This window comes from Prosopis cineraria, unplaced genomic scaffold (genome assembly GCF_029017545.1).
Source record: "Prosopis cineraria cultivar Desert tree isolate PC_DT_omini unplaced genomic scaffold, ASM2901754v1 PC13, whole genome shotgun sequence".
In the NCBI taxonomy this organism is placed as follows: Eukaryota; Viridiplantae; Streptophyta; class Magnoliopsida; order Fabales; family Fabaceae; genus Prosopis; species Prosopis cineraria.
Window position 1 is genome coordinate 5,738,588 of NW_026555344.1, and position 23,226 is coordinate 5,761,813.

General features: G+C 31.6%; 1 protein-coding gene and 2 long non-coding RNA genes across 3 annotated transcripts; 1 reads left to right on the top strand and 2 right to left on the bottom strand.

Annotated features, from left to right (window-relative positions):
* The first annotated feature begins 5,745 nt into the window (after positions 1–5,745).
* LOC129290545 (putative disease resistance protein At5g47280) lies at positions 5,746–21,954 on the top strand. The gene is made up of 5 exons (XM_054927338.1): positions 5,746–6,431; positions 19,507–19,868; positions 19,954–20,300; positions 20,404–20,648; positions 20,767–21,954. The coding sequence occupies exons 1-5, from the start codon at positions 5,819–5,821 to the stop codon at positions 21,675–21,677; spliced, it is 2,478 nt and encodes an 825-aa protein (XP_054783313.1). The 5' UTR covers positions 5,746–5,818; the 3' UTR covers positions 21,678–21,954.
* Positions 8,694–9,569, bottom strand: LOC129290546 (uncharacterized). The gene is made up of 2 exons (XR_008588442.1): positions 9,417–9,569; positions 8,694–8,869 (listed from the first exon to the last, which is right to left on the bottom strand). It is a non-coding gene; the product is annotated as an uncharacterized LOC129290546 (long non-coding RNA).
* Positions 15,832–16,826, bottom strand: LOC129290547 (uncharacterized). The gene is made up of 2 exons (XR_008588443.1): positions 16,556–16,826; positions 15,832–16,007 (listed from the first exon to the last, which is right to left on the bottom strand). It is a non-coding gene; the product is annotated as an uncharacterized LOC129290547 (long non-coding RNA).
* Positions 21,955–23,226: the final 1,272 nt, after the last annotated feature.

The following is a 23,226-nucleotide window of genomic DNA, read 5'->3' on the forward strand; positions in this document are numbered from 1 at the left end:
TTATGTTTTGAGAAAATCAACTTCAAGTATGTGTATTTATTTAATTGATATATAACTGTATGGAATAAGAGTACCTTAATTACTGAGTGGCTAGACTCACACCTCTCTTTCAATATTTTTATAAGCTCTAGCTCGGTGCAGAAGGAAAAAAACTACAGAGGCTTAGGAATCTATAATTCCTACTATATAACCTCTTGATCCTCTTTATCTTTGTGTAATGATTGATATATTTTCAATTAGATTTATATTTTGCATATACTTACACTTAGGATGTTCATGATTTTTGGAATGTATTGAGCCTTGAGTTGATGTTTGTATGTTGCTCAAGTGTATTACAAGGCTAAAATATTAGTACAAGTGTAAAAATGTTCATTTGATTACTATAATGAATGTCGATGCTGAAATGCAATATTAAAATATTCTCCTTCTGTTTTTTGTATTAAAGGGGGTGAAAAGTGAAAATTTAATATAATGGTGCATATGTACATGTGGTGTATTCTATAGATAGTCTTAGATTTAAAGAGTATGGTTTGAGTATTAGGAATGACATTTAGTACATGTATGGGATTTTGGACACTTCTTTAGTTGTGAAAAGTGAGAAAAGTTGTGAAAATATGTTTGAATGTCTAAATTTCTTGTGTGACTTAATTTAGAAGTAAAACTCATGCTATTAACTAATTTATGAAAAGATATTTTCGTAGACATTTTGATCATCTTATTTGAACGTTTGATGAAAAAATGCGACATATCGAAAGTTGCCCAGATTTGCTATTAAATGACTGCATAATTGCCATCATGAATGTTCAACATGCCGCGTCACATTGCGCCTGTGCTACAGAGCATGGCACAAAGAATGACAAGCCATAGTACATTGCCATGTTTTTAAAACTTTGAGATTTTTTAAACTATTTTGGCTCATTTTATTTTTCTGAGATATCTCATGCTTTCATAATATTATTTTACCTTAATTAAAGGTCTGATGAATGGTTTTAACTTATTTTAAATTAACAAAAGTTGATATTTTATTATTTTAAATTGCAAACTTGGTAATTTTTTATGGATTAATTTCTTGATTACCTTAGCTTTTGGAGTCAATTGCAATTAGATGAGGGAGATATTTTAACTTGTCATCAGACTTTACAGACATGAATTAATTATTGTGACACTAAAAGAAGCATTAATTGTTAATTAAAAAAAATTAAGTTTTTCAATTTATTTACAATAAAAAGTCTCTTCATCATCCTTGATCCTATCAATCTTATTAGTAAAATGAATAATTAAACATTGATATAGAATAGTCAAAGTTTACCACCACTTAACAGTTGTCCATGTTTTGGTGAGGGACCATTTGGTTGTGCGTGGGATGTTAGTCCCTCACGTGACTCTCACCTGTCACTCATCAGCCTCAATCTTGCACATTTCCATTAGGTACGTCCTAGGATTTGTTAATTCTCAAAACCACAATGGCTTTGGATGATACTCCATCTAATATATTTAAGAGATAACATAAAATAATATTCATGGGTTAATGATTTTGAGCCATTATGTGGCGCAACCTAGCTTGTCTAAAAGCTTCACTGATTAGAAGGTAATCACGTTCGATACCTAATCTCATTGTCTCTAAATTTATATTCCATCTATTTAAAAATATAAAATATTTTTAATTAAATTTCATCCTTTAATAAAATAATTACTTACTTTTAAATTAATTCCATCTTTTCATATTTTTTTCTATTAAATATTTTATAATAAATATAAAGTCATTCATTAATACAGTACTTAAAAAAATAATAATTATATTTTAAAAGATTAAAAATATCTTACATTTTTAAATATCAAACTCCTCAAAAAATATTTTATATTTTTCAATTGAGTTTAAATTTGGAATGCCTGAATGAAGTGCATTTTCAGAAATGCCCCCAGTTTTTCCTTTTTTTAATCTTTTGCCATTGCATCCAACTCTTTTTTTTTAAATTGATACCTTCAGTACCATCCTAACTTTCTTTTCTTCCTTTTCTTTTTTTTTTTAAATGAATCTAATGTTTTCTTTTTTCTTTTTTCTAGATGGATATGGTACATATAAAACTTAAGATACTTAAAAATAAAAAAAATATTTTATTTTAATTAATAATATTTTTTTATTTTTTAAAATTTATATAAATAATTTTTAATATGAATAGTTATAAAATACAAGCTCTCCTTTTATTTTTTAAAATTATACGTGTCTGAATGAACAGTGCACTGCTGAAAATGCCCCCAATTTTTCTCCTTTTTTTTTTTTTAATCTCCTGCCATTGCATCTGACTTTTCTTTTTTAAAATTGGTACCATCGGATGCTACTGCACATGTACAGTACCATCCGAACTTTCTTTTATTTTTACTTTTTATGAATCTAATGTTTCTTTTTTTTTTTAAATATTCATATTACATAAATTATTTTATATTTATTTTATAATAAAATATTTTATTAAATAAAAATAAATATAAAAAATAAATTTTTTTAATTGAAGATGAGATTTAATTAAAAATACTTTATGTTTTTAAATAAAAAATATATATATATCTATATAAAAATAACTTTTTAATATTAATATTTATTTTTTAAAAAAATTAAATTATTCCCAAGCACGGGGCATAAATCTAGTTTTCTTGAAGTTGCGATTTGGCAAAGACGAGGAATCTTGGGCTTTGTTTCAAATCTTTTTGGTGGGCTCAAATTATCAAAATCTTTATTTATATTGACAAAATTAGAATTAATATCAACAACGATGGAGAGACTTTTTTCCCCTAAAAAAATCAAAAGAATTTGAACTTTTGAAAATATTATCTAAATTTTAATAAACTCGTGGTTCTTCATAAATTAGTTAATATATAAGAAGGGGTGGAAGGCATAGAAATAAAGATAAATTATATGTGAAGATTTTGTCAGCCTAAATTGTTGTCCACACAGGAGGATAAGATTTTACAAAGAAGGAATCTATTAGAATGATTAAAAAAAAAAGTAAGGCCATTGTCTTAACAATTGACGTAATGAATTTTATAAATTAAAATAATTATTTAACAAATTATAAATCGATTTAATATAATTAGTTAAATAGTTAACAAACAATATAAGGACTATCAAGTAATGTTAGGACATTAATAAGCAATGTAACGTTTTTAATATGCACGACTTAAAACAACAATTTAGCAAGTTATGAGTTTAATGGGCTTGATGTTACATATTTAATAAGTAATGTAAGGTATTTAAAAAGTTATATGTTAGTGGTGATCCGCATTCTATTTCTTTATTTTTATTAAGAGCATTTTAGTTTTTTTCCCCTAAAAAATTACTTTCATTTCAATCTCAATAGATCCTGATTTTTAATTATGTCACATGGTTGTGATATGAAATTCTCCCTTCAAATAATTTGTTCCAAGTTTGTCCTATTAATTGACCTAAACGTTGGCCCAACAAAAAAAAAAAAAAAACAAAGACCTAAACAGTGCACGGCTTCCGTCACCATTTTCTATCTCTGTTGCTAGCTCGGATTCCAACACCACCAAATAATTGATTAATGATTTAATTCCATGTCCTTTTCCCTTGTCATAACATCGAACTTTCCCGGAAGACCAATATTCTCATTTTTAACTATTCAGGCCTCTTGGGTCTAGGTGAAATTGGAACATTAAAACTTGCTATGTTTAAAAATTAAAAATATTTTTTAAAAAGTTAAATGTTTAAAAATATAGAGATATTTTTAATCTTTTAAAATATAATCATTACTTTTTTTTAAAAGTGCTCTTATTGATAATAGTTTTATATTTATTATAGAGTGTTTAATATGGGTAAATGTAAAAAAATATGATTAGTTAGAAAGTAGGTAATTACTTTATTGAAGGATGAGATTTAGTTAAAAATGTTTTATATTTTTAAATGAAGAGAGTATGTATCAAAAGAATGAGAAAGACACCAAACTTTGAACCATTCTTGAGTCATTTAATTTTAATATACCCTCAAGTTCCGTCAACAATTATCAACATAATTAACAATTAAACAACTTTTTTTTTTTTACAATTTAAGATATTAAATCCAACAATTTCCTTAAACAACGTCGAGTTCTGGGAAAAAATTATACAAAAGATATGGGTATGAAATAGAAATGTAAAGAGATAACAATAATACTTAAATCCCAAAAAATCAATGTAATAACAGTTAGGCTACACTGTCTCTCTCTTTTTTAAATGAGTCGTTAATAAGCGTTCAAATATTTATAAATATGAAAGTATTAATTACAAATTAATAATTTAAGTCTTATAGGTTACTCTTAATTATATGTAACTAAAATTACCATATTGTTATTCACTGATCTCTTAAGACCTAAGCATATATCATCCCCCCACATGTAAGCTACGACCAAACTATAAAATTGGACAAAATTTGACAAAATTTTCAATTACAGATAAAAAAGTGAAAGATTTTTTTAAGCGGCAGGTAAAACTATGTTCGAAACTCATAGGAAGAAAAATAAAATAAAACTCATTCACTTTCTAATCACTATTAGCCACAACTCTTATTTATAAAAATATTTCCGTCTCTATTCTCTATTAATCGGTGCAAAATATGTCATGTAGTAAACATTGTTTAATTTACACTGGTGAGTGAAGTTGGGGAGACAGCTTGGTGTTACGTTGTGCAAATGAATTCTTTAATTAATTGACGACTTTTTTTTTTTAAAAAAAAGCATATTATTATCATTTCGCATATAAATTTATTTACATGTTATTTTTAGATCCTAGTGTAAAATCATATTCTTTTAGTCTATTTTGTAAAATAAAAAAAAGAGTATATAGAGATCATCCTGTATTATTTTCTCGAAAAATAATATGTCATCAGCATTATTAACAATAAAACAAGGGGGGGGGGGGGTAGGCGTATAAATTAAAGTGGGGGAAAACAAGTTGGAACTGGTTTCCCTCTTGGTGCTCATTGAGATCTGGAATATACAAATTTTGATCTTAACGGTTTAAATTTAAAATATTATTATATATCATATTTAATAAAATATAAAAATTATAAAATAATTTTAATATTTTTTTATTTTTAACATGATTTAGATTCAATTTATAAAGTTTAATTTAATATTAAATTTTTTATAATTGATATATATTGATTATTTATATATATTCTGCATGCACAGTATACCTGGAGTAATTTTATAATTTTTATTTTAATAAATATAAAATAAAAATATGTAATAATATTTTAAATCTGAACTATTCAATGATATAAATCTCACCACTCACCCCTGTAATGATCAGGTACCAATTAGGAACAAGATGAAAGTCCAAATTCTGTGCTCATCACTGAGTCCATTGGTTGATTTGGATCTTTCACTTTATTCTGAAAATAATTTCTATCATTTATTTTAAATTAATTTTTAAAATAATATTTATTAAATTAAAATTTATAAAAATATACTTTTAATAAATATATTGATCACCAATATGATCAGTATATATTTAACTTAATCAGTTTAATTTAATATTAAAACTTTTTATAATTTTTATAAATTAACTATTCAATTATAATATGTACAATACAAAAATAATGTAGATAGATAATTCGATTTAATATTAAATTTTTTTATAAATTTTATTTTTATAAATGAATAGTAGAGATAATTTCAAAATAAAATAGGAGGTCTTGGTCAACCCGTCGTATACTAGATGCATCGAATGCGGACTCTAAGATGGGCAAGCACACAAATATATAGCCAGAGGGGGCTATCAGCTATGCACTGTGTCGGAGTCTGGGTTTCTGGAGCAGAAGGTACAGATGATAGCAGAGGCGTTTGTTTTGAAGCTTTTATTCAAGGAGTTATGGAAGAAGGTGGAGAAGGGTGTGAAGCACGAGAGCACAGCTCAAAACCTGAAGGCGAAGGAGAAGGAATTGAGTCCAGAGTTTGAGGAACTTGAAGAACTGGCCAGGAAGGCGAACATCCCGTCGGAGAAAACAGAGGAACTACGGAAGGCGATGACACAACTGCGAGAAGCTCGTCTCAACTACTCTCAAATTCAATGGTGGTGTTATTGCTGCCTGGCGCCATGTTACCAGGAGGAACTCGAGAAAGCAGACAAGAAGATGAAAGATTTCTTATCGGAGCGGTTGCCGTTGGAGAATTCAAAGCATCTGCTCTTGATCCTCTGCCTGCTGCAAACGAAGGCAGCAGATCAGACCGATCGTGACATTGGGCAACCAGAAATACTAAGGAGTGGCGATCTTGACAAAATCTCAGAGTCTACACTGCCACTGAATGCTCCATTGATGAAAAAATTGAAGGCTTGCCTCATGATGGAAGGGCGTGATAGCATCCTTAACTTGACTGGTTTTGCCGGCTCCGGGAAGACCACCTTCGCTCAACGGCTCTGTTGTGATAAGGATGTCCGAGGTAACGCCCTTCTCTTTTCGGGTTGACCATTCTGCTTTCTTTGCCAGTCATCCTCTTCCTAATTTTTAATTATTACATCAATGCTTGAATCCTTCAAATTTTATTTCCTACAAAATATTCATTTTATTTTTTCACTACATTTTTCTAATTATTCATATTAAATTGTTAATTATTTAAATTTTATTATTTTATACTTTTATAAATTATTATTTTAATAATAATTTTATAAGAAATTAAATATAAATAATTCAGTCTTGGTTCTCCTCTCTTACTTGAGAGTGATCGTGATAAGCACTTAAACTGTTCCAATTTTTAATTTAAACCATCTATATTTATAAAATTAATTTTCTTATTTTTAGTTTATATTTATTATAAAAATTATAAAATTTTTATAAATTTATTTTATTATCAATTTAAATAATAAAAATTTAATATGAATAATTTAATTTAATATTATTTTTTATAAATTTTCATAAATCGACTGTCCAAATATACTCTGAACAAACTAGATTCAAAGTAAATTTAAATAGTCAAATTATAAAATTTTTAAAATAATATTAAATTAGACTATCTAAATTAAATCTACATTATCCAAATTGATCATAAAATAGATTTATTAAAATGTTATATTTTAATAAATATATAATAAAATATAGGGTAAATATAACTTTTGGTTCCTATACTTTATTTACATCTTGCTTTTGATCCATATACTTTTTTTTTAATATTTTAGATCTCTACACTTTTATTTTTTATTGTTTTAGATCCTTTCAAGGTCTTTATATTTTGCTCCTAGAGGGACTAAAAATAATAAAAAATAAAAATATAGGAACGTAAAACATAAAAAGTATAGAAACTAAAAGTAAAACGTGAGTAAAGTATAAGAATTAAAAGTTATATTTATCCTAAAATATAAAATAAAATTGGTGAATCTAGAACTTTTAGAAATTGCTTATCAGGGGATGAGTACATTGCTCATCACATGATGAGCACCAAACTAAATGCCCAGTCTGCCACATACCTAGATTGGGTGCTCATCATAGTATGGGCACCTGTGATTAGATCTGAACCATCTAAATTTTTAATTTAAATGATCTATATTTAAAGTATTATTATATATGTTTATTTTTATATTTATTAAAATAAAAATTTATAAAAATTAAAAAATAATTTAATAATTTTTTTATTTTTAAATGGTCTACATGTAATTTAGAATATCCAATTTAATATTAAAATTTTTATAATTAATATATATTGACTATCCAAATTACTCTATACAGTCTAGATTAATTTAGACCATATTAAAACTGAAATTTATTAAATTTATTTTATAATTTTATTTAATAAATGTAATATATAATAATATTTTAAATTTAAATCATTCACACTTTTAATTTGAATGACTCAGACCTCATTATAATAATGAGCATCCAAATCAGGTTTGTCTGCCACATAGGGCACTTTTTTTTGCCCTTTAGAAATTAGTTATCTTTATATGGAGAGAAAATTTTTTTAAAAAAGAAAAATAATAATAAAATCTCTTTAAAATATATAAATAATAATTTATTCCTTAAAATGCAATAATTTCATTGAAGTCTCTAAGAACTTTTTTATCATTAATAAATTTATATAAATGATTAAATTATCTTTATTGAAAATAAAATAATTTACAAGTTTTGATTAAATAATCACAACTTGCTTTCTTATATTCGTAATAATATAACAGCAAATCAAAAATTTAATATGCAAAGTTGTAATATACTGTTGCATTATTGTAAATATAAGAAAAAAGTTGTAATTATTGAAACAAAACTTGTGAATCATTTTATTTTCAACAAGAGAAATTTGGCCATTTATATGAATTCATTAATGACAGAAAAATTCTTAAAAACTTTAGTAAAATTATTGTATTTTGAGGGGTCAAATTATTATTCATATATATTTCAGAGAAATTTTATTATCATTTTCTTAAAAAAAAGAAAGATAAAGGTGGCGGCCTCCAAGAGATGCATTATCTACTTGTGCTTTTTGTAACACCCTCAAATTTACAAACTGATTTTTCGCAAATTATTAATTCAAGAAATCATTTTTTTTCATTAAACACTTATCATGGTAGAAAAATTTCTACCATGATACATCCAAGACAATATACCACAGGTCTTAAAATATCTCAAAAAGCAATTAGAACCATGAGAGACAGACATGATCCTCATAGCATGTTATTTAAATTAGGTCATGAATCAAAAGGGACAGACATAATCCTTTTGGACATATAAATGCATTTAATAAAAAGGATTAGAGTTTACATGCTCCATAGACAAGATATGTCCTAAGTTGGCACAAGATACATTGTATAATTCAAAATAAGAGGCAACGTAAAAGATGGTGTCTCATACACCATAATTACACCTCTGGTGCTTTCTCGGCCGGATTCGCTCCTGTAAAAATATTAACCACGGGGAATGAGACTTAAGAGTCCCAGTAACCAAAAATTAATATGTAATGATGCATGCGGATGTAACTAATCATGCGATTGCTAAGTGGGCACACAAAACATTTAACCAAACAATATTTTCAAACAAACCGAACAAGTATTTAATTGCATGACTGCACCTTATCTCCTCCTTTCACCATGCTCGGACGCCAAATCACCCGGCCAAAGGTGAGTTGGACCAAGCGACACGCCACTCATTGGGTCCAATGAGGACTTACCACGTGGTAATAATTAACCGAACAGAAATTCCATTAACACCATACATTAAAATACCCTGACAAGTCATGCATCATTCAAGTATCCAAACAGGAATATATCCGAACAATAATATCTCATCATGATAAATAAAAATAAATTTTTAACCCACTTGGCAATAATTTCAAATAAGTATATACAGTATTTATTTTCAATAATTCATAATTTTTCCAAACAACAAAACAACACATAACCATTCACAAACACACTCATTACAACACATTAATAATGGTTACCTTGTGTCTTGAATAACAAGTTCCCCTTCACAACTCCTTTTTCACCACTATCTTTGTCAATATAATCTACATAATTATTTCACAATACTATATATTAATTTTACATTAAAATAAATAACTCTAATTTAAAGAGTTAGAAAGTCTTAGATCTATAGTCCATATTAACACTAATTTAAGATTTATGCCTCATTTAACTTTTTAAATTCTTTTCTAAAATTCTCGTACCCTAATGAACTATTTTTTTTATCCTCAATTCACTTCTAGTATCACAATTTCATCCTTCTATATTCTAAAAATTCATCCAAAAATAAATTAAAAATTTTAGAATTATTCTGAAGCCTCAAATCACCTTTCTATAACCTCAAAAATACCTATTCATACTTAAATAAATATTTAATAATCATAGGTTTATCCCTACGTCTCAGATTCCACATATATTCAACCATATAGATCTAGATTTTAACTCAAAAATTCTTAAACATGAGTTTCAACCTTAAAAAAATATTCTATAATATTTTTTATATCCCTAAAATTTTAACCTATATTTTTAATCCATCATATCATCAGATTAACTATCCTATAGAAAAATCCTAATCAAAATATTTACTCTATCCTACAAAATAATCATATCACTAGAAAGCTAATATTATTTAGAAAATAACTATAAAATTAATTTTGTAATTAAATAAATTTTTAAATGCTAATCTAAACAGGAAAGTTAGAACATACCTGAAGAAAAAGAAAATAATCCCCCATTGTGAGAAAACGCCGAGCAACGTGAGAGGAAGAGAGAAAAATAATATAAAAATGGAATTGTGAGTCCCAAAATTATATTAAAAAAAATTATAGGTTTGAATTTAATTATTCAAACCTTTGGGCCAAAAGTTGCAATTTTCTCTAAATTGCATCTTAGCCTCTCATGCTTCCTAATGCACACACCCCCTCCTTTTTATACATGAAGGCACCTCTTCTCTTCCCTCATCTAACCAATGTGGGACTTAGAAACAACAACCTTCCACCCCTTTTTTTTTGTTCCTCCTACCTTTTCTCTTTTTTTTTTCAACACATACATAAAAAAAATTATTTATGTATTATATCTTAACTAAATATTGCTTATGTGGTTTTAAATTTAAATTTTTAAATTCATAATTAAATACCTAACCATAATATTATTTCTAAATAACCTCAAATAATATAAATTCCTATTATTATCATTTTTTTTTCTCAAAACCTAAATTTCACAATTTCTTTATTATATAAAAAATCAGGATGTTACAATTCTCCCCTCCTTTTAGAGATTTTGTCCTCAAAATTTAATAGATAAGCATAGAAACTATGTACCTAAGCAAATAAATGTGGATAATTCGCCTCATACTCTCCTCGGTTTCCCAAGTAGCATCACCTAGGGCTCCACCCTTCCAAATCACCTTCACGAGTCGGATGGTCTTATTGCGTAGTTGTTTGTCCTTAAAGTCCTCAATTCGCTTCGGTTCGGATCTAAAGGTCAAATTCTCCCTCAATTCTACTTCTTCAGGTTCAATAACATGGGAGGGATCCGGGTTGTACTTCTTCAACTGTGATACGTGGAACACATTATGGATACCTGCAATCTGTGGAGGTAATGCAACTCTATATGCAGTAGATCCAATTCGCTCCAAGATCTCATACGGGCCCATAAATCTAGGTGTCAACTTCTTTGCCTTAATGGATCTACCAATGCCTGTCACTGGAGAAACCTTTAAAAATACATGATCTCCTACTTCAAACTCTAACGGCCGTATCCTCTTATCAGCATAGCTCTTCTGTCGGCTCTGAGCGGTTAGCAATTTTTGCTTAATCATTGCAATCTTCTGGGTGGTTTGCTCTACAATTTCTGGACCAATGATACTCCTCTCACTTAATTCTGTCCAACACAAAGGCGATCTACACTTCCTTCCATACAAGGCCTCATAAGGCGCCATCCCAATACTAGAATGATAGCTGTTATTATAGGCAAATTCAGCTAATGGCAAATGATTATCCCAACTACCTGGTAGTTCAATGGCACAAGCTCTCAACATGTCCTCCAAAGTCTGGATCGTCCTCTCTGTTTGTCCATCTGTTTGGGGGTGGTATGCGGTGCTAAAACTCAGTCTGGTACCCATAGCCTTCTGTAGCGCACCCCAAAAGTTTGAAGTGAACCTTGGGTCACGATCTGACACAATTCTAGAGGGTATACCATGAAGTCTAACTATCTCCTTAATGTATATCTCAGCAAATTTCTCTAATGTAGAGGTAAACTTGATCGCCAAAAAGTGAGCTGATTTGGTGAGTCGGTCTACTATCACCCAAATAGCATCCTTACTCGAGGGTGTTCTTGGCAGTCCAGTGATGAAATCCATGGAAATATCATCCCATTTTCACTTTGGAATATCTAACGGTTGCAGTGTTCCAGCTGGCTTCTGATGTTCTATCTTTATCTTCTGACACGTTAAACATCTAGAAACAAATTCAGTTATATCTTTCTTCATTCCTGGCCACCACCAACCTCGCTTCAAATCATGGTACATTTTAGTTATACCGGGATGAATTGTATATTTGCTCCTATGAGCTTCTTCTAAAAGGATATTCCTCAATCTTGGATCATTAGGTACACAAACTCTACCTTTATACTTCATCACTGTGTCTTCAGAGATGGTAAAATTTGGGGCCTTACCTACCACTATCTCCTTCCTTATATTCCTTAAGTAGTCATCACTCTGCTGTGAGACTCTGAGATCTTCCCAGAATTTGCTCTCAAAGTCTGCTACCTGGAGTGCGGCCATTTGATGTTCAATCACATCTATTGGAACATCATGAAAACTGTTCCACAAATGATATTCATGAACCATCAAATGTGCAGCATGAATAGTCTTTCTACTTAAGGCGTCAGCTACCACGTTAGCCTTACCGGATGGTAATGTAATTCAAAGTCATAATCCTTGAGAAATTCCATCCATCGTCGCTGCCTCATATTAAGCTCTTTTTGATCAAATAAATACTTCAGGCTCTTATGGTCACTGAAGATTTGAAACTTAGATCCATACAAGTAGTGTCTCCATATCTTCAGAGCAAACACAACTGCAGCTAACTCCAAATCATGAGTAGGGTAATTTTCCTTGTGTGGTCTCAACTGTCTGGAGGAATAGGCAACCACTCGGTCATTTTGCATCAAAACACATCCTAAACCCTTTAAAGAAGCATCAGTGTACAGAGTGTACGGCACCACAGGGTCAGGAATAGTCAATACTGGAGTAGTGGTTAACCTCTTTTTCAATTCTTGGAAAGCAGCTTCACATTTGTCAGTCCAAATAAATGGGGCATCCTTCTTAGTCAGCTTAGTTAAGGGCATCGCAATTTGCGAAAATCCCTTAATAAAGCGACGATAATAACCTGCTAAACCTAAAAAGCTTCGTATCTCTGTAACAGATTTTGGCTGTTCCCACTTCATCACTGCATCAATCTTGCTAGGATCCACCGCAACTCCGTCTCTGGACACAACATGGCCCAAAAACTTTACTTCTTGGAGCCAAAATTCACACTTGTTTAATTTGGCATAAAGCTTATGTTCCCTCAAAACTTGCAAGACGATTCTTAAATGTTCACCATGAGCCTCCTCATCCTTTGAATAAATAAGAATGTCATCAATAAACACTACTACAAACTTATCTAAATAGGGTGAAAGATCCTATTCATGTAATCCATGAATACCGCAGGAGCATTCGTAAGTCCAAACGGCATCACCATGAATTCATAATGCCCATATTCGTCCGAAATGCTGTCTTAGGTATATCCTCTGCTCTTACTCTCAATTGGTGGTACCCTGACCTTAAGTCAATCTTTGAGAAAACTGCGGATCCCACAAGCTGATCCAGCAAATCATCGATTCTCGGAAGTGGATATTTGTTCTTGATGGTTACTTTGTTCAATTGTCTATAATCAATGCACAATCGGAGGCTTCCGTCCTTCTTCTTTACAAAAAGGACTGGAGATCCCCAAGGTGAAACACTCGGTCTGATGAAACCCTTCTCAAGTAGCTCTTCAATTTGCTTTTTCAGTTCCGCTAACTCTGAAGGGGACATCCGATAAGGAGCCTTAGAAATTGGCCCTATACCGGGTACCAATTCAATTGAGAATTCTACCTCGTGCTTTGGGGGTAAACCGGAGACTTCGTCTGGAAATACATCCGCAAATTCTTTGACAATTGGGATATTCTTCATGCCTTCATCAATCTCAGCTTGGATAGAGAAGAAAACCATGTAGGCCTGGCAACCCTTCTTCATACATCTATCAACTTGCGCCGCCGACAAGAAAACATGATCTTGAGTCTCGACTGGGGTCACCGACAAAGAAGATAAAGACACACTCCTCTCTCTACAATCTAGGATAGCACCATTTGCAGCCATCCAATTCATTCCCACAATTACATCCATACCTCTCAGTGGTAGGATAATTAAGTCCATAGTTGTTTTCCTATTTTTAAACTCGACTACTAGGTTAAGGCATGCCTTAGCGGTCCTCACAGATTCTCCCGCAGGAGTAGACACATTCATATCAAAAGGTAAAATACACACAGGCAAATCAAGGTTCTTTACACAAGTTTCAGAAATAAAAGAGTGTGTAGCACCCGAATCAAATAGTGCAACAATATCATGATAAAGGATTTTGATGTTACCTCTAATGGCATCTGGGGAGTTCATGGTGTCCTGAGTAAGAGCAAACACACGACCAGAGACAGTAGGATGTTGGGAAGGGTTCTTCATATTTGAGCCCTGGTTGTCCTCACAAAACTTTGCAATGTGACCGGGTTTCCCACAAATGTAACAGACCCAGCACTGTCCGAAATGACGACGCCCGCACTTAGTGCACTGTTGAGAGCTCGCTGTACTCGGGGCAGGGGTAGATACTGTTGGGCTCCTCTGTGACCCGTGATAACTACTATGATAGCTCCTCTGTCCTTGGCCCCTTTGAAAAGGACCCTTCTGCCTTCCTTGGTTCCATGAGCTACTCGAACCCTGATGGTTTTTCTTCATAATGCCTCCGGTGGGTCGAGGGTAGGTTGGGGGTCTACTATATGAATAACCCCTCTTCTCTCTCTCGACCTCCTTCTTACTGCGAGCTACTACTTGTAGTTTTATGCACATTTCATCATAATCTCGGATATCTAGATGAGCCAATTGTTCCCTCAATTCTGGTCTAGCCTTCTCCAATAAGCGCTTAGCCTTCCATTCGGAATCATCCCTATACTGCAGGTACGTGGAGTATCTAGATAACTCCTGAAACTTAGCAATGAATGTGTCCTCATCGAGGTTCCCTTGTTTAAAGGCATGGAATTCCGCTTCCTTCTCAGACCTTAACTCTGATGGAAAGTAATGCCTGAATAATTTTTCCTTGAATTCCTCCCAGGTGAGTGTAGAATCATCCCTGGGCCCTGCTGTCTCCCACCAATCTCTTGCTCCTTTCACTAGGAGCACTAATGCTACTTGTACTTTCTGATTGCTGGTGCATGTGACTACTCGAAAGATGGACTCGAGTCTCTTCACCCATTCCTCAACCACGGATGGTTTAAGGTTACCATCAAACGTAGGAGGGTTAAACTTCCTAATAGTTTCCCACACATCAGTAATGGTCGGTGGGGCTCTCTGTTCCTCCTGCCTAATTTTCTCCCTTCTAGACTCATGATCTCTCGGAGTGGCAGGATGTGAGGAACTGCCTTCCCCCACATGACTCTCAACATGAGCCCTATCTCCATTTTCAGTTACCTTTTGCCTCTTTAGCTCCGTCAACTCTTGTTCGTATCCTTAAACCTTGTCTGTTAATGTTTTTACAAGCATTCTCAATTCCGCCAAGTCAGGCTCCTCATTTGGCAGTGGCGGTGGCAGGTGCTCATGTTGGAATCCTGAGTTACCACGAGTAACAGGCATTTTCTCTCTCCTCCTAAAGGATACAAGATATAAATAATAAAATTAGCCTAGCTATATAATGGCCATATAATGAGAAGCACCATGACAATGTATATTGCCAACCGACTATATGCAATGCACCACACATAATAAATACATATTAAATTCACACAAATAATAGTTTCAAACAAAAGTTTAAATAAGTGTTACTAAAATAGAGGCTCGAAACATGATGCTCTGATACCAATATGTAACACCCTCAAATTTACAAACTGATTTTTCGCAAATTATTAATTCAAGAAATCATTTTTTTTTCATTAAACCCTTATCATACCCTTATCATGGTAGAAAAATTTCTACCATGATACATCCAAGACAATATACCACAGGTCTTAAAATATCTCAAAAAGCAATTAGAACCATGAGAGACAGACATGATCCTCATAGCATGTTATTTAAATTAGGTCATGAATCAAAAGGGACAGACATAATCCTTTTGGACATATAAATGCATTTAATAAAAAGGATTAGAGTTTACATGCTCCATAGACAAGATATGTCCTAAGTTGGCACAAGATACATTGTATAATTCAAAATAAGAGGCAACGTAAAAGATGGTGTCTCATACACCATAATTACACCTCTGGTGCTTTCTCGGCCGGATTCGCTCCTGTAAAAATATTAACCACGGGGAATGAGACTTAAGAGTCCCAGTAACCAAAAATTAATATGTAATGATGCATGCGGATGTAACTAATCATGCGATTGCTAAGTGGGCACACAAAACATTTAACCAACAATATTTTCAAACAAACCGAACAAGTATTTAATTGCATGACTGCACCTTATCTCCTCCTTTCACCATGCTCGGACGCCAAATCACCCGGCCAAAGGTGAGTTGGACCAAGCGACACGCCACTCATTGGGTCCAATGAGGGCTTACCACGTGGTAATAATTAACCGAACAGAAATTCCCATTAACACCATACATTAAAATACCCTGACAAGTCATGCATCATTCAAGTATCCAAACAGGAATATATCCGAACAATAATATCTCATCATGATAAATAAAAAATAAATTTTTAACCCACTTGGCAATAATTTCAAATAAGTATATACAGTATTTATTTTCAATAATTCATAATTTTTCCAAACAACAAAACAACACATAACCATTCACAAACACACTCATTACAACACATTAATAATGGTTACCTTGTGTCTTGAATAACAAGTTCCCCTTCACAACTCCTTTTTCACCACTATCTTTGTCAATATAATCTACATAATTATTTCACAATACTATATATTAATTTTACATTAAAATAAATAACTCTAATTTAAAGAGTTAGAAAGTCTTAGATCTATAGTCCATATTAACACTAATTTAAGATTTATGCCTCATTTAACTTTCCAAATTCTTTTCTAAAATTCTTGTACCCTAATGAACTATTTTTTTTATCCTCAATTCACTTCTAGTATCACAATTTCATCCTTCTATATTCTAAAAATTCATCCAAAAATAAATTAAAAATTTTAGAATTATTCTGAAGCCTCAAATCTCCTTTCTATAACCTCAAAAATACCTATTCATACTTAAATAAATATTTAATAATCATAGGTTTATCCCTACGTCTCAGATTCCACATATATTCAACCATATAGATCTAGATTTTAACTCAAAAATTCTTAAACATGAGTTTCAACCTTAAAAAAATATTCTATAATATTTTTTATATCCCTAAGAATTTTAACCTATATTTTTAATCCATCATATCATCAGATTAACTATCCTATAGAAAAATCCTAATCAAAATATTTACTCTATCCTATAAAATAATCATATCACTAGAAAGCTAATATTATTTAGAAAATAACTATAAAATTAATTTTGTAATTAAATAAATTTTTAAATGCTAATCTAAACAGGAAAGTTAGAACATACCTGAAGAAAAAGAAAATAATCCCCCTTGTGAGAAAACGCCGAGCAACGTGAGAGGAAGAGAGAAAAATAATATAAAAATAGAATTGTGAGTCCCAAAATTATATTAAAAAAAACTATAGGTTTGAATTTAATTATTCAAACCTTTGGGCCAAAAGTTGCAATTTTCTCTAAATTGCATCTTAGCCTCTCATGCTTCCTAATGCACACACCCCCTCCTTTTTATACATGAAGGCACCTCTTCTCTTCCCTCATCTAACCAATGTGGGACTTAGAAACAACAACCTTCCACCCCCTTTTTTTTGTTCCTCCTACCTTTTCTCTTTTTTTTTCAACACATACATAAAAAAAATTATTTATGTATTATATCTTAACTAAATATTGCTTATGTGGTTTTAAATTTAAATTTTTAAATTCATAATTAAATACCTAACCATAATATTATTTCTAAATAACCTTAAATAATATAAATTCCTATTATTATCATTTTTTTTTTCTCAAAACCTAAATTCCACAATTTCTTTATTATATAAAAAATCAGGATGTTACACTTTTCATTCCATTTTCTCTTTTCCTATTTTTTATCCAAATAAATTTAAAATAAATTTTTATTAGTACTAACAAGTCCGATTGAGAAATTAACAAATAAAGTTATATGATTAATAAGTAAAATATTTTTGTTAAGGGAGTTAGGGATTTACCAAGTAAAGTCAAATAATTAATAAGTTCATTGAAGAATTAATAAGTAATATTATGCGATAAATAAATAATGTAATAATTAAAAGGCTTGAAAATAAAATTTATTTTATATATAATTTTATGCATTATAAGTTTTAACAAGTTCAATGCTGTTAATGGTATTTTGGCAATGGTGGCTAGTAATTTTTCCTTTTTTTTTAAAATAAATGAAGAATATTTTGCCCATGTCTTTTAAAATTTTTTTAATTTAACCTTTTAACCTTGCAATGTAGTTTCAGATTTTGTTAGGTTTGATTTCTAAATGAGTCACATGTTCTGTCCTTAAATAAAAATCTCCCTTTACTTTTTCCTTTTCCTTCCTTTTTCTTTTTTTTCCCATTTTTAACCCAAACAAATTTAAAACATATTATTATATATTCCGTTTTAACAATTTACCTTACAAATTAGATTAGAAGGGTATTGTTAACAAAACTAACATATTTATCTGTCTTTATTATTAAGAACTTTTTTTAAAAAAATTAACCATTTTTAATATAAAGCACTTGATGAGATATTAATCATATTTTTCTAATATTACTTATATTTAGATTTATTAATTATGAGAGAGAATATAATATAAATTTAAAATTATTTTATTTATATATGGAAAAAATTAAAATTTTTTTAAACAAAGTTAATGGTTTAATTATCTTCCTTGGTTCCAGTAAAATGGTTAAAAGTGATGGATCTACTTGTATTATAGAGGGAGCAACTGCCCTCACGAGCATAGAAAAAAAATACATATAATGACCCTAAATATTTCATTTGCTGCCATTCAAAAATTTCAGCTGCCCTACCCCCTCAATAAAGAAAAGAAAATTCATGTGGTCCTATTAAAAATTTCACTAATTTTTTAAAAAGTTTACTTGACCAAGATCTTATTTATGTATTTTAACATTAAATAGAAAGATTTCTAAAAAGAAGGGAGCAATAGTTTAAAAAATAATTTTCTCTAATTATAGGTTTAAATTGAAAATTTTATTACAAAAAGTATAGTATACGAAAGAGTTAACTGATGTTGGCATAGAAAAGTTTAGATGCATGACATAAATTTTAAAAGATCATGAACTAAGTTTTTATTTATTGAACTCACCTTTATTGATTAAAACTCAAGAAATTTAAGTTTTATTAATTAAAATGAAAAGCAGAATTCTAATATATATAATTTTATGTTATTATAATTTTTATATTTTATGTATAGTTCTTTAATAGCATTTAATTTTAATAAATTTTATATTTAATATAATTTAATAAAAATTATAATTAATTTAGTGATAATATTAATATTTATCTTATGACAAATTTTGCCCCCCATAAACTAATTTTTCTGAATCTGTCACTGGACTGGACATCTTTTTTACCAATAATGAATCTAGTTTCATTAATTCATGTTCATGAGGTCCTACATAGATATATAAATATAATAATGAATTGCAAAACGATGTTAAGGAGTGATTCAAAATGTCATTGTTTTTTGGATGAACAGGTTGGTTCAACGACATCATGTTCGTGTCCGTAGGTTCGATTATTGAGAGCACTGGAGATATTCTAGTGAAGCGTTTAAAAGATGAGTTGCATGGAAATGAAAATAGAAAGGCGGTGTTGCTGGTGCTGGATAACGTTGAGAGTAGTGGCTCAGAAGAGTTCGTTAACCAGTGTTTGAAGGAAATATCATCAAATTCTAAGTCGAAGATTTTGGTGACTTCAAGAGCTGCTATCCAAGGTTTAAACTCCGCAGAGCACATGCCGCTACTTGGTGAGGACGACGCGATCACTCTTTTAAGTCACTTTGTTCAGCCAATAGGCACCACCTCGTACAATCTTCCCAGCCATAGTACTCTCCGCCAGGTATGCATACATAAACAGCGACAAAATCCTTGTAGAAGCAAATGCTAGTCTGTTTCCTTTGTCAAGAGTTATAAATTTATCGCAGGTAGCGAGAGGTTGTGGAGGTTTTCCGATAATGATCAAAATAATTGGCACTGATCTCCGGGGCAAGCCCATTATATTTTGGCACCGTTTATTGAAAGAATGGTCCCAGCAAGGTCACCAAGGCTTGTTCGCTCATCTACAGAGTTCCTTGAGTATTTCCAGAGATTTTGAAAGCACCAGTAAATTCTTCATGGACCTTGGCTTATTCCCTCAAAATCAAGTCATTCCCGTAGCTGCCTTAGTCGACATGTGGGTCGAACTTTACCAACAAGACGAGGACGGCACAGATGCCATGATCCACATCTACCATTTGACAGCCATGAATTTGGCTGACATGGTACTTGTCAGGTTAGTTTACGTACTAATACTGTTGTAGCATCATCATTATTAAATTACTAGTGATCTGTCCTCAGTAGTATGGGTTTTGATTGCTCATTTCATGTATATCCAGGCGAATTGGTAGCGATGAAGACAATTACTACGATAACCACTACCTAACCCAGCATTATATTCTCAGACATCTGGCTCGCAAATATTCACGCCAACAGGAGGAAGCATTCGAGAGGGAAAGATTAGATATTGGAATATATGGAAATGATCGACCTGAATGGTGGCCAGAACAGCCACAGCAAAGGATCAATGACTTGGGACCAACTCTGCAACCAATAGCTGCTCGTATATTATCTATATCAACCGGTTTGTTATTTTTTTCTCTCTCTTTCAACTTTTTTGTTCACTTCTTTTTCTTTGGTTTGTCCTCGATCGTTGTTTAATTTTTCGTCCATGTATGCATGATTGAGGCTATATATTGCAGATCAAGCCGTTACTCCAGGTTGGTGCAACATTCAAGCAGCTCAGGCTGAGGTTCTGATCTTAAATCTCAAGACCTCAGAGTATACATTGCCGGAATTCATTAAGCATATGAGAAACCTGAAAGTTCTTATAGTGATCAATTATGGTTTCCGCCGGTCCACTGAGTTCAAAAACTTCGAGCTGCTACGTTTCCTACAGAGTCTCAGAAGAATCAGATTGCAGCATGTTTCAGTTCCTTGTCTCTTGGAATCGAAGAACTTGCACAAGCTATCACTTTACAAATGTGAAGTGAAGACGGCGTTTGAAAACAGCTCCATGGAATTCTCAAACGCAGTGCCAAATCTAACGGAGTTGAACATTGAGTTTTGTGAAGATTTGGTGAAGTTGCCAGCTGAGATTTGCAATATTGTTACCCTGAAGAAGCTCAGCATCAGTGTTTGCCGCAACTTTTCTGAACTTCCCCGAGAAATTGAGAAGCTTGAGAACTTGGAATTACTGAGGATTAGTTACTCTGATGAGTTTAGGTTTAGTGACTCTGATGAGTTTAAAGACATGCCAGAGCCAATCACAAAGCTGAAGAGATTAAAATTTCTTGATATCTCACACTGCATAAGCCTTAGAAAATTACCAGACGACATTGGTGAGCTGCAAAAACTTAGAAATCTTTATATGTCGGGTTGCCCAATAAAGGAATTGCCAGGCTCCGTCATGAATTTGACGCATCTGAGGAGAGTGATATGCGATGAACATTCATATGGTTTATGGGATGTTATCAAAGGTTTCATAAACTTCGAACTAGACATACAGACAACCGCCAGGGGCGTTACCTTAAGATGGTTCCCGGGAGACTTTGAAGGGGACAAAGAGATTGAGGAAGACATTGATGAAGCCCAGGAAGAATATTTTAATTGATGAATGTAATCTTAAGTTCTGAATAAAAAATATAAGATGATGTAACGAATCCCGCACCCGAAAGTCTCAAGTGCAGTGTGGTTTTTGTAAGTTCAAGAGGCTCTTGTACGTGTTAATATAACATGAGCTTTTCTTTTAGACTTGTATTCATGACATTGGTGGTTTAATAAGTTTAAATAACTTTTTCACTCAACTTGTTAGTTTTTAAGCATGGACTCTTTCTACAAGAAATGTTAGTCATTTCAATCAAATATTCAATAACTAGCAATTAATCTGATGTGTTGCACGGTTTTATGGATTTTGTGTGGTGACAAGCCGAAGTTATTAATAGTATTTAAAAACTCTTTTGTTAAGTATTGTCAAGTGAGTCGCTATCTTTTGGCAGGCTTTTGAAACTGAATCTAAGCTGTAGTAGCCAACTTGAGATAATGGTTGATTGCAGTGCAGACTAACAGACTAATAATTGATCAGAATTCTCAAAAATCACTTGACAGTGAAAGAAGAAAAATAAAGTTTAATCCGAAAGCTTTAAACCTTTTCGATTCTGATTAGATTTTTCATCATTGGCGTAATATATTGTCTAGCAACATATACAAAGAACTTGCGCACTCATCTCTTTCAATCTTTCGGTACCTTGGAGGGTTTAGGAAGATGAGAATTGCTGCTTTGCAAGAGAAAGCATATATTATTCTGAAAGATAGAATTAAGCTTCGCAAACTTAGTGTGCCAAACTCAACTCCCATTTGATGCTAGAATAATTCAATAAATATACAGATATATATAACAAAAGAAGTGATTTTGAGAAAGAAAAATGTCCTTCCTATATTTAATATAATTTATTGAAGTTAAAAAAGAGTAAGAATATATAATATTGAATAATGATGATTCATATATAATATATATATATATATATATATATATGTTGTACAAGAATGTAAAATGAATCTCTTTCCCTATTGTTTGGGTTAAAACTGAAACAATGTCTATTCAAAGACACAATGACTATAGCAGGAACTAGGCCAAGAGAATAAAGCATTAGGCCCAACAAGTAATCCAATAAGGGTGAGGCTGGTCTACATCAGGGCGAAATGATTTGATCAAGTAAGCATGGGTTCTTAAATCCCTTAAGACTCGGAACTACTAGTGACCGTTGCCTCACATGAAACCATGATCTCAATGAGCCCTAAATCTTGTAGGATCATGACTCTCATCCACAGATATTTTAGAAACATGGGCTGGCAGTTACAAACAAGTAACGACAAACTATACATACTATAAATATGAGAACAGCAGCAAGGAATAATATCAAGATCACTAAGAGACAATGTGAAAATATTACAAGCTCCATGCTCCATGTTTAAGTGTACTATTTAATTAGATTTGTTCCATTCTATCTCAACTTCAACCTTTGCATCCGGGTAAATTGAAGCAAGGGAACTCAGGAACCTAATTTTATTTAAGACTTAACATCATGCCTGGTATTTTGATTGGTTTGGTTGATTCATTTCTCGAACGTGAACAATCTTTTGGCATGCCTAATAAGACTCTG

Coding starts and splice junctions, on each gene's coding strand:
- LOC129290545 (XM_054927338.1), top strand. CDS start 5,819: ATGATAGCAGAGGCGTTTGTTTTGAAGCTTTTATTCAAGGAGTTATGG. Junction 6,432..19,506: donor TTGTGATAAGGATGTCCGAG/GTAACGCCCTTC, acceptor TTGGATGAACAG/GTTGGTTCAACGACATCATG. Junction 20,301..20,403: donor GCTGACATGGTACTTGTCAG/GTTAGTTTACGT, acceptor ATGTATATCCAG/GCGAATTGGTAGCGATGAAG.